Source organism: Arachis hypogaea, chromosome 20 (genome assembly GCF_003086295.3).
Source record: "Arachis hypogaea cultivar Tifrunner chromosome 20, arahy.Tifrunner.gnm2.J5K5, whole genome shotgun sequence".
NCBI classification, from domain to species: Eukaryota; Viridiplantae; Streptophyta; class Magnoliopsida; order Fabales; family Fabaceae; genus Arachis; species Arachis hypogaea.
The window spans coordinates 101,456,639-101,469,297 of NC_092055.1; the positions used below are offsets into that span (position 1 = coordinate 101,456,639).

At 34.8% G+C, this 12,659-nt stretch overlaps 1 protein-coding gene across 1 annotated transcript; it reads left to right on the top strand.

Moving 5' to 3' along the window:
- Positions 1-3,296: 3,296 nt before the first annotated feature.
- LOC112782536 (uncharacterized) lies at positions 3,297-7,081 on the top strand. Its single transcript, XM_025824961.3, has 8 exons — positions 3,297-3,976; positions 4,659-4,806; positions 4,896-5,046; positions 5,229-5,354; positions 5,455-5,535; positions 5,734-5,926; positions 6,006-6,276; positions 6,502-7,081. The coding sequence occupies exons 1-8, from the start codon at positions 3,770-3,772 to the stop codon at positions 6,768-6,770; spliced, it is 1,446 nt and encodes a 481-aa protein (XP_025680746.1). The 5' UTR covers positions 3,297-3,769; the 3' UTR covers positions 6,771-7,081.
- Positions 7,082-12,659: the final 5,578 nt, after the last annotated feature.

The following is a 12,659-nucleotide window of genomic DNA, read 5'->3' on the forward strand; positions in this document are numbered from 1 at the left end:
TTCCAAGCCTCCAACAAGAAACTCAAGCACAACCATCACTTTAACTCAACACCGAGTACTTCAAAACACCAATTGCAAGCTCTAAATAACATATATTTCAATCTAATACATACAATATACCCAAATTAACACTAGGACTCACATATATGATAAACCATAAGGATATAGAGGTTTCTTACCTTATCCAACAGTGATTTAGGCAAAATCCAACAATAGCCCAAAGCTAGATCACTCCTAAACAACCAAAATCACAAAATCTACTCAATAACAAAATCCAAAATTTTGAAACTGTTAGGGCAGAGAACTAGAGTATGAATTTCAATAATCTTACCACTTTGTTTAGCTAGAAATGATGGACTCGATGAGAGTTTCACGTGGCCGCAAACAGCACACAAATCGGAGCTCTATAGCTCAAGATATGACCAAATGAAGAGAATGGTAAATAGTGCCAAAACCCTCTTCTCTTATCTTCTCTACTATTGTCCCTCTCTCACTTTCAGCAATGAAAATGAGCTAAGTTGGCTCATTAAAGTATTTATATATGTTGGGCTTGGGCCCAACTCGAGTCCGGTCAACCCGTTAGCGTTTTTGGTTCGTTTGTCCCAACTTTGGGCCAAAACCTTTAAAATTAGCGTCTGGTTTCCAATTTCAAATATTTTTTCCAAGTTTTCCTACAGTTTAATTTCTCACTTGTAGTACCGAATAGACTTAAACCGGTACTGTCGGCTAAATTACCGAAACATATTTTTACGCAATTTTTCCACTTGGAAAAATTCACTAAATCCAAATTTCACCTTTAAATTTTCTAATTAATATTTCTAAATTTTCGAACTTATTTCGGACAATTAAATTATTTTATCTTATCTAAATGGTTAATTAAATTATGGTTCTTACACATGATAGTGTGCGTACGCATGCATATCAGAGTTTGGTTCTCTGCAGAATTCAGTTTTTTTATCCCAAGACTCAAATCCTCACCAAACAAAATCCCATCCCAGCTTCCAAGACTCAAATCAATCATCCAACATCTACCAATTTGATTATAAATCATACTATTTAATCTAATTCCACACAATTCACTATAATCAACATAGGGTTACTAATTTTTAAATAATTCACAAAGGTTTAACATATTCTTACCTCATCCACAGATTAATTTGACAAAACCCAACAATTTTCTCAAGTTAGTTCAATCCTAATACATCAAAACATCAAAATCTTCAATACCCATGAACTATAATTTCAAAATTGAAGAGAGAATAGGCTAGGTGAAAAAATAGCTAATTTTTTACCACAATTTTTGGATGGTTTCGAAGAGCTCGACGCAGTGATCGTGTGGCCATAAATGGTGCGACGATTGGAGCTCTGGATTGAGAGATATGGTAGTTTGAAGATTGAGAAGGGATTAAGGTTCTTGTTTGCACCCTTCTCCCCAATTTCAGCGTCTTTTTTGTGTTTTAGGGGAGGAGATGGCTGAACTTTGCTTTTTATATGTTGGATCTTGGGTCTGTTTAGGCTCGGTCCAACTGATTCGGTCTGTTGGTCTATTTTGGGTAAAAATTTTTAAAATTAGTGTCAAAATTCATATTTTTAATATTTTTACCTCTCTAGATTATAAAGATTTAATTTTTTAATTTTATTTAAATAATAATTAATTTATTGGCTAATTATTTATTTATTTCGCAGGGTTTACACAAGCGGAGGGTCATCCTGTACAAAGTTCGAGCCGCCAACATCACCACCACTACTACCAATATCACGAACCTCCGCAAAAAGCTCAATCAGTTGTTCAACCATAATTCTGCTGTGCACGTCAAACATTAGGTGCACATGCTCATTGCCATCAAGTCAGAATAGACGAAACCGAAATACACCATTCTCCATCAGTGCTAGTATCCTATACCCAACTCTACCAACCTCTTTTCTCTCTCCACCGTCGACGTGCGTCAATATCATACTCTTTAACTTGAACAACGAATTTTCTATTCGAGTTCGGAACAGTTCAAGACTCTTATACTCAAATATAATCCGTTGTCACTATTTTTTATCTAACAGTTAAGATCCACTATCACAACAAATAAACCACTGCCACTAGACATTTTTGCTAAGTTTTTTGAAGAAAAACGAAAGAGAAAGAAGAATTAAGAGATTTCTAAGCAATACCAATGGTTTTCTGATCCTTTTATAAGGGATTGATGTTTGTCGTATTTTATCTCGTTTATTGTGTAAACGTTTTTTAATCTCACGTATTTTATTTACAGTGTAAACGAGATAAGTATGGTCATATCTCGTTATAAACGAGATATGATTAAACAGCTATTTTCCACGTATCACGTTTATAAACGTGATACGTTGCCACGTGTTCGTGCCTTATCTCATTTATAATATAAATGAGATATGAATATACTTATCCCGTTTACAATATTGGAAACGAGATAAGTCACTTATGGTTTGTTTAGGTGAGCTTTTAAGAAAAGATCTTTTTTTAAGTTATCTTTTTCCAAAAGATCTTATAGAAAAGTAAAAGTAATTTTATATTTGGATATTTCATACAAAAAATCTTTTTATTTATCAATTATGTTTGGGTATAACTATATAAAAGTACTTTTTTTATTAATTACGTGAAAAACATCTTTTTTTAAAAGATCTTTTAAAATAAGATGTAAATTGTAACTTCTCAAAAAAGATTTTTTTTCTAGTGCTTTTACTTTTATTATTAGAAATTTACCAAACACGCTAAAAAATAAAAAAAAAGATATTTTTTCATGAAAAATATCTTTTTTTTATCAACTTAGCTTATTTGGATAAACTTCTAAAAAAAAGATTTTTTTTTAAGATATCTTTTTTCAAAAGATTTTATAGAAAAAGTAAAAGTAATTTTATATTTGAACAACTGATGCAAAAAGATCTTTTTATTTATCAATTATGTTTGAGTATACCTACTTTTTTATTTATTTATTAAGTGAAAAACATCTTTTTTTTTTTTTTAAAATCTTTTAAAAAAGATATAAGTAGTAACTTTTTAAAAAAAATTATTTTTTATTTTTCTAATACTTTTATTTTTACTATTAGAAATTTATTAAATACGATAAAAAATAAAAAAAATAAAAAAATATTTTTATCAATTTAATAACATTCAAAAAAGTATTTAATGTCACCCAAATAAATACTTAATGAAAATCCATAAATATTTTCGAATATATATTTATAATTAAAATATTTATTTTATTTATAATGTAACAAGATAAGTCAATTATTGAAAATCTATAAATATTTTTGAATTAACGTATATTCGCAAATAAAAAAATTTATTTTATTTATTTAAAAAAAAAATCCGAGTACGAAGGCAGTAAATAAATTGCACGCTAAAAATAATGGTTTAGGCGTTGAGCAGTATAGTGGAGTCAGATTCGAAATACGGAATTTTGAAAAAGGGGATCGAAAGAGAGAAGACGACCCATTGAATTCGTGGACTCACTTCCCGATTCTTCTTCTCCTTCCTTCCCTCACTCACTCTCACACAACAACAACATACTCACTCGCCAAAACCCTAACCCTTTTCTTTTACCCCTTTCTGGCTTTCTTCTTTCAACGGACCTGAGATCTTAGGGTTCCTTCTTCCTGGCTCTACATGTTGTAGCGGAAACCGCGTTTTCCCCGAATCATCGCTGTGTTCCTCCAATTCACGGTGATGTGCGAATTTGGGGTTCGATTATTCTGAGAAAAAAAATAAAGAAAGAGAGGGAGTGAGTGTGCTGGTGGTGGTGATATGGAAGGTGGGAGGAGGATTACGGTGAGTCCAAGACCATGCTGTGGGCGGAGAATCGTCGCAAAGAAGAGGCCGCGTCGTGGTGGCACGGTGGATGGGTTCGTAAACAGCGTTAAGAAGCTTCAGAGACGTGAAATCAGCTCCAAGCGTGATCGCGCTTTCAGCATGAGCGATGCTCAGGAGAGGTTTCGGAATATCCGCTTGCAGGTTAGTCACTTCCCAAACCCTAATTTCGTTCATCTGTTGGGAATTCCATCCTTCACCCCCCCCCTCCCCCAAATTTTAGACTGTGCGATGCTCAAGTAAGACCCACGCAACTGTCAATTAGGAGTTTGGTTAGGGTTACAATGTGAAAAGAGTTGTTTTGTCATTGGACTTAGAATGGTTATGTATTAGCTACTAAATTTGCATTAGGTTTGCCCTGTTGAATTAGTTCTGTTGGCGCATAAACCTTTTCTAAAGATTGCTTCGAATGTCAATAACTTTTTTTGCTGTGTGCTCTTGCGGCCTTCCAATTACTCAATATGAGTTGAGGAATGGGCAAGTAGTTTCTGTCTGCTTGCTCTGCATGCTTGTGTTTGATATTTGAGTAAGCATAACTTGAAAAGCATGCCATGGTGAGAAGTAGCCTAATGTAAAATTTTGGTTTCAGTTAGTTTGAAGTTATGATACAGTAACTCAGAAAGAGGGATACAATCACTGAGTCTAATTAAGACTTTGGTTCGTAGCGATGCCGCAAACTTGTGTGTAATGCTGGATTTCTGTGCTCTATTTTAAACTATTTATTATACGTCAAGAATCCACTTCTTGTCTGGTTTTGCTATCGAAATGTGCTTTGGTTTTAAGTATGTTTGTTAATTTGTGTCTGATCTGATAAATTTATCTATAGGAAGAATATGATACACATGACCCAAAAGGTCCTTCGTCTGTGGTATTGCCCTTTCTAAGGAGAAGATCCAAGATTATTGAGATAGTAGCAGCACGGGATATTGTTTTTGCTCTTGCACAGTCTGGTGTTTGTGCAGCATTTAGCCGAGGTAGTACTAACTGCTATGTTCTGTTCTATAGATTTGGGACTTAAAATAGGACTTTGATTTATGTTACACCTTTCAATTGTTTGGTGCAGAGACCAATCAAAGGATATGTTTCTTGAATGTCAGCCCTGACGAAGTTATAAGAAGTCTGTTCTACAACAAAAACAATGACTCGCTTATCACAGTATCTGTCTATGCATCCGACAGTTACAGTTCTTTGAAATGCAGAAGCACAAGGATAGAGTATGTTATCTCCGTATTCTTTTATCACTTAACTCTTACTCTTGCTCTGCATGCCCAACATTGAAAAATACAATGGAAAATCACTACATATGCAGTTACTAAGAAAATAGTTAGCGATAGCATTGGCTCCATACACAGCTATGTGTTTTCTGGTTCTAAGCTAAATTTATCCTTTTGTGCAGATACATTAGGAGGGGTAAGCCAGATGCTGGATTTGCTCTTTTTGAATCTGAGTCTTTGAAGTGGCCAGGTTTTGTTGAATTTGATGATGTAAATGGGAAGGTACTCACATACTCTGCACAAGATAGGTAAATATTTTATTGTTCTGAAATTTATATGTGAGGACATACTTATCTAACATTATCAAGGCTTCTGGATTCTAATTCTTGTTCTTTTCCAATCTTATAGCATATACAAGGTATTTGACCTTAAAAACTATACAATGTTGTACTCCATTTCTGATAAAAATGTCCAAGAGATTAAGATCAGGTAACTTTTCTTGATTTGTTCGTAATTTTATATACATGCTACAAAACACTTATGGATTTCATCTATGGTTATGCATGTGAATAATAACACCAGCTTTTCTGTTGCTGATACTATAAGTTCATATTGCTTTTATCTTCTTTGAATGGTCTTGGTTTTTTCGCACTATTTTGATCGTGTTTTGTGGATTCTCTTGATTAGTCCGGGGATCATGTTGTTGATTTTTGCTAAAACAAGTAGCCATGTCCCGCTGAAAATTCTCTCAATAGAAGATGGTACTGTCTTGAAATCATTCAACCATCTCCTTTGTCGGAATAAGAAGGTGGATTTTATTGAGCAGTTCAATGAAAAGCTACTTGTCAAGCAAGAAAATGAGAACCTTCAGATTCTTGATGTAAGTAAATTTTTATTTTATTTTTTGAAATGAATTTATGCATTAGTTCTTTATGCTTATTTCTTCTAATTAATTGTAGGTGAGGACTTTCGATCTAACAGAAGTTAGCAGAAGTGAATTTATGACACCATCTGCCTTTATCTTTCTCTACGAGAATCAACTATTCTTGACATTTCGAAATAGGACTGTGGCTGTGTGGAACTTCCGTGGTGAGCTTGTTACTTCTTTCGAGGATCACCTCTTGTGGCATCCTGACTGCAATACAAACAATATATATATAACGAGTGATCAGGATCTCATCATATCCTACTGCAAAGCTGATTCTGAAGATTCATTGACCGAAGGAAATGGTACCTATCTTTTCTGTTCTTTTGACCACCACCTTTAGTTTTCCATTTTGGTTGATCATCAGGCTGAAAGTTGATTTAGCTAAAATCGTTCATATTGACTCAGGATCATGATAAAACCTGACATAGGAAAGGAAGTAATTAGACAAATTTGCAGTGTGTTTATGATCAATCTGTCTTTCTGTATTCATAGACGTGTTACTAACAGGATCTGCTTTATTTATACAGCAGGCTCCATCAATGTTAGCAACATCTTAACTGGCAAGTGCCTTGCCAAAATAAGAGCAAGCAATAGCTTCCCAATTGAGAACGAATGTAGTTGCGGTGATGATTGTTCGGGTAGCCGTTGTAACTCAAAGAAGCGAAAGCATTCCTCCAAAATTAGGAGCACAGTTGCAGAGGCCTTGGAAGATATTACTGCCCTCTTCTACGATGAAGAGCGCAATGAGATCTACACGGGCAATAGGCATGGTCTAGTTCATGTCTGGTCTAACTGATGTATTGTTCAATTTATTGTTGGCTTGCGCTTTCCTATTGGTTTTTGTTCATGAGTACGTTGATTGCTTAATCTACTATTAGAACTTTCGGCAGCTGTAACCTTTAAGTGGTCTTTGTATCATTCAATTTTTCCCCCACTTATTTTTAAATGTCATCTACGCGTTAGGTAAGTTTGTTATGTGTAGTGGTAACAAATGTCTATTAAGTCATGTCCCATGCTGGTAACTCGCCGGATGTTGCATTTGTTGTAATCTATATTTCTAATATTTACTTCAATAGAGCGGCTTCTGTGTAGTAAGTTGCATTATAATTGCTATTCCTATCCCTCTTCTATGCCCTTGTCTTACCTTTTACTTTTTGGCCTTGTTACATAGTGGACTAATCCACTTACACATCACATGGTTCTGATGCTAAATGAAGTAAGATACAAAAGCAATCAACAACGAGAAGAGTGTGAGCTTTACGATTTGCCAAACTTCCCTCTTTAAGGTTCTGGTACAGCAATCAGCTCACTTTTTGTGTTCTATTTCTATCCTACTTATCCTAAGGCTTCTTTTTGCCAGCTGGCATCTATCTAGGTGCGAAAGCTGACATGCAAGCTTTGCCTTCCACGTTAACTAAGCAGCCAGCAGGATAGGATCGAAGTAGTGGAATCCATCATGCTAAATGCTAGTGTCAATGTGCCGATGCCCATCTTGTGCGCCCGGAAAGAGAACATTTGATAGAAATGGGTATGCAACATGCCAAGTCTTACCTCTTATGTATCCGCTATTTGGTTATATGTTGATAGGAGGTATTTAAATTCAAATCGATTTAAATTAAACTGCTCATTCAATCTAATTTAAATTGAAAATCGCATTAATTTGGATTTAATTGGTTTTTATTTTTTGCTAACCGCATGGATCAAGTCAGATTTTGGATCTATTTCTCAAAATCGATCCAATTCAATCCAAATCGCACAGTGTGCTATAATATTAATTATTTTATTATTATATTTACAATTTAATTTATATGTTTAATTTTGTTATATATTTTTATATTATTCATGTATTATTATTATTTAATAAATATTTTATATTCAAAATAAAATTTATTTATTTATTTAACTAACTTATAATTTTATGAAAAAATATAGAGTATCAAGATATAAATCTATTAACTGTTACCAACAGTAATTAAAAATAATTAAATATTTTTTATATCAATTAGAAATTTAGTTAAAAATCAGAATTTGAATAATCCCATTCAAATTTTACGCTAGTTCTATTTTGCTTCTACTTCCACCCACCCATTATTCTCTCCCTCCCTGCTTGGCGCCCACGTTGCCTCTTCGAGAACGCCACCTTACTCAGCGCCGGCGTTTCCTCTTTCTCCCTCGCCTCGCCGTTCTCCATTGCGCCGCACTCTCGCCCTTGCATCACTCTCCTCAACCGTGCCTCAGTGGCGCGTCCTCCCTCATGTCGTCCTCCACCACGCTGTCACGGCATCGTCCATCGTTCGCGTTGTCCCGTCGCCGTTGAAGCCCGCCGCCCCCCAACTGCCGCAGCATCGTCGCGCCGTCCCTTCATGGAAGCAATGCTCGCCACCTTATGCTACCTGATGGCCTCCTCCCTGCTCGCCACCGCGCTTGCGACCCTACTCCCTCTAACGGACGCCCACCAACACGGTAACCTCCTCTTTGCAGTGCTGTAATTAGCTTACACAAATCATATTAAAACATGGAAGTGCAAACAAGTAATTTGTTTTAGTTTATAGCAAAACTAACAGGAAGAAAATTGAAATTTTAAAACATAGAAAGATCGCAAAGCCAATTTAAAAAAAAAATCAATAACATAAAAAGAACACCTGAAGCCCAGTAAATGAAATAATTATTTACTCTGAAAGAAATAGAACTGCAAGACAGTATTTTTTACCGAATTTTTCAAGCAGTTATGACCAAATTTTGGGAAGAAATGGCACCATATGCTTTGGGCTGCTTTCTATAAATATTTACTAAATTAGATAGCTAGATTACTTTAAATTGAGTAATAATTGTGTCTTTTATTTTAAAAAGTAGATGTTTCTTTGAGTTATAATTGTTTCTTTTACTTTTAATTTAACCCCTTTGGAATGTGATTATTTTATGTACAGGTAGTTTTTTGGAAATAGATTAGTTCCAAGTTGTTGGGTCTTGTGACACAGACTTCTGTATACCATTGGTCAATTGAAGGTGAGACCTAATTCTGCTAATTCAATTATGTTTTCCAATCTTAAAACATAAATAGAAACAGAAAATTGCTATCACAATAGGAAAATAACTTGATGTTCCACTGGATTGTAGCAATTTGCCTATAACCTCTGGAAAGAGTTGAAGATTGAAGACTCTTCCCCTTGAGCAAAAGAATAATTATAGCTCCAAGAAGACAACATGGTTATTAATGATTCATAAATCCAAACGAACATGGATATTTAACAGGCTTAACTAAATGTGCTATGAAGGTACTTGAGCTGGCAAAAATAGAAATTCTTGTGTGCATTGGCCACAATAAAAAAATTGGCAAGAGTTGGCAAAATCTACGTTGGTAACGTAGTGGAATTGTAATTTTATTTCTATTGTTATGTTATTGTTAGTGTTTTAAGATATTATTGAGACTTGTTATGTCAATGTTGGTTATCTAAAATTTGATGTTGAAACTTGTTATGTATATTTAATTTTTTTTAATTTATAAAACCACAAATCCAATCCAAACCAAACCGTTTGAAATTGGATCGGATCGGATTGGATTTTTTGAAAACAATCATCCAATCCAAACCGCACCACAAGTAAAATTAATACTCAAATCGGATGAATTTTTGACTCAAAACCGATTCAAACAACACCGCGAACACTCCTAATATTCACAGCGAGTTAATAGTTATAGTGGGATTTTTTTATTTTATGTCAAAATTCAGGTTACCATAATTTAGATCCGTAACATCGGAAAATTCAGTTTTGAAGTCGCTGACCCAAAAACCACCACCTACCTAACTTGGTTTATGTGTGTGGATGCTTTTTGTGCTAAAGTTTAAGTTTACTTATATGATTCAACACCCAAAAAAAAATTTAATTCTTTTGGAGGTCCTTATAGTTTTACTGAATTTTCAATTAGATTTTTATATTTTTTTAATTGGGTTCCTATACTATAAATTTTTTTTCAATTTAGTCCGTGACAAAAACGTTTGTAATAACTAGGGGCATCCATGGATCAAATCCAATCAGCATATCTGCGGTGTTTATCTGAGATTCGATATACAAGGTTATCAGATCGGATCTAATCTGATCTACACACTAATAGGATCGAATTACGGATTACATGTCGGTATCCGCATATTCGCAGATCTGCAAAAATAAATAAATAAATAAATATTCTTTTTATGTTTTATTTTAACTAATAATTATCATATATGTTGTATTATTTTATTTCTATTATTTAAGAAAAGTATGTTTAATAATATTTAAAAATAAACATGTTTAAAAAGAGTGAAAAAAAGGGATTTTATCTTATTTTAAAATATTTATATGTTTTGCGAATATACTGAGATTCAATCTACAAATGTGCAGATCGGATCGAATCCAAGTTTAAAAATCGCAAATATTGGATTTGATCCGATTGGATGATTTTAGTGTGATTGGATTGAGATTTTAGTCATTCCGATCTGATCCGATCCGATCCGATCTGCGTTTACCCTAGAAATAACAAAATATTTTGTTAAAAAATGAATACTTCACCATTAGAGTAGAATACCTAATTGAGGACACACCCATATTTCCAAAATACTAAAAGAATCCTTAGCATTTTGTCTAAAAGTCAGAGGGTCTTAGCCCTAAGTTCTTCTCGGAGCTCTCGTCTAGCCACGTTTCTCCTCTGTCATGTTCTCATGTCATTGTCCGTGGCGTGGTCGTCATCCGTCACTTGATCGTCGTCCCTTTGTGTCGTCCACAGGTCATCCACCATCACTGCTCTGCTCGTCCGCCATAAGGGGACCCATTGCCTCTGTAACACCCTACCACACAGAGTCTTAGGCTTAATTCGTAAAGTAAAGGTGGCGAGGTATTACGATCTCTAAAAGAAAAAGACGTATATATAAATATATTTGAGAGAAATTATAACTAGGAGCCTTGCAGAAGAAGCAAAGCAAAGTCGAAATAGAAAATCGTAGCACACTCGTCCAGATAAACGCATAAAGGAAAAACAAGATCAAACGGAAAGGATAAACTATATACAAAGATCAGAGTTCCAAAAGATATAAGTATCAAGCTCCAGACTCGACTTGTGAAGTCAAAGCCGGCTAGAGTATACATATATATAAATACATATAACACAAAAGCATAACTCAAACTACAAAATAAATACTTGTTTCTCCAAGTCAACCTCTAAGAGGGATAAAATACCATATATACAGGGCGGAGAATATATATACATATATACAACTAGAAACAAAAATGTTAAGCCCCAAAAGTATAGTTCTTCGCTTCCAAAAGGTCTCCAGTATGCTCAGCGAGGTGACTCACGTTTTGCATCTGAAAAACAACAAAATTTTGTATAGAATGAGAACCGGAAGTTCTTAGTATAGTTAAGGTACCTACATAGATAATATATAAGGTCCCAGAAAAGTTAGAGGCGTTCCTAGAACTCTAGCACTCACATTAAGCTTAAAATTTATTTTAAACCAAAAATATCGGTAATCTATTTAAGGGATTCTAGCTCTAATCTAACTTTCAACTTCTATTTTCTTCAAACCTCCTGATCACTAGGTGGAACAACCCTCATCACGCCTCTACCACATGAGGAGTCTCTCAGACACATACACATACAATACAATCAAGGAAAACACAAATATGGATAGCAAGTACAGCAGATAGGACAAGTAGCAGTTAATTACAGTTAAACAATTAGGCAAGCCGAAACAAAGCATACTCAAGCAGAACATACAAGTGTATATGATACATGTCTGCCTTATGGCCGATGATATCATCTGTCGGTTATATATCCAAACCTGACATATTCGGTAGCTAACCTTGGACAGAAATACCACATCGTGGAGCAAGTGGGACTAAACTACGACCCTTGCATACTACCCACTTAACCCAAAGCTAGTAGAACGAAGCACTATTGCTACGTACTACCCAGGCGGGTATTTACAAACCCAACCCAGAGCAAGTAGAATAAACCACTACTGCTCTTACTGCCCAGGTGTCTCAATCACTGACCCGGAATAAGTGGGACGAACCACAACCCTTGCTACTACCCAGGTAGACACATCTCAATCTCATAACCATCCTCATCATATCTCAATCATAATCTTTCTCTCGATCTCTTAACCATCCTCATCATATTTCAATTGTAAACGTTCATCATCATATTTCAATCTCATAGTCATTCACATCATCCTCGTAATCACAATTAATCATCCTCATGATCATAATTATCCCCTTCATAACTCAACATCTCAACACCATAATCATTTTCATCATGTCCCAAATCAAAAATCAGTTATCCTCATCATACTCTCATTACACTTAATCCATTCTTCCTCAATATCAATTCAACTTCTTCAGTACGTTCGCTCTTACTCTGAAATCTAAAAACTAGCTATCAAATCTTAAACAGGTGTTACAGAGGTTTGGAAAGTTAGAGAAAAGGTTAAAAACTCAAAAATCACATTTTCTACAAAACAGGATATCATACGGCGTACGCATGAATGTTAAAATTTGCATATTCACGTACGCATGCATCGTCTGGGTATGCGAGAGTACTAGGCAGAGCCCAATCCTCGCATACGCATGGGATCTTCCGCTTACGCATGCATTAAAATTTTAGAAAAAAACTACTAAGTTGCGAAAATCAGTTTTACACACCCAACTTCAA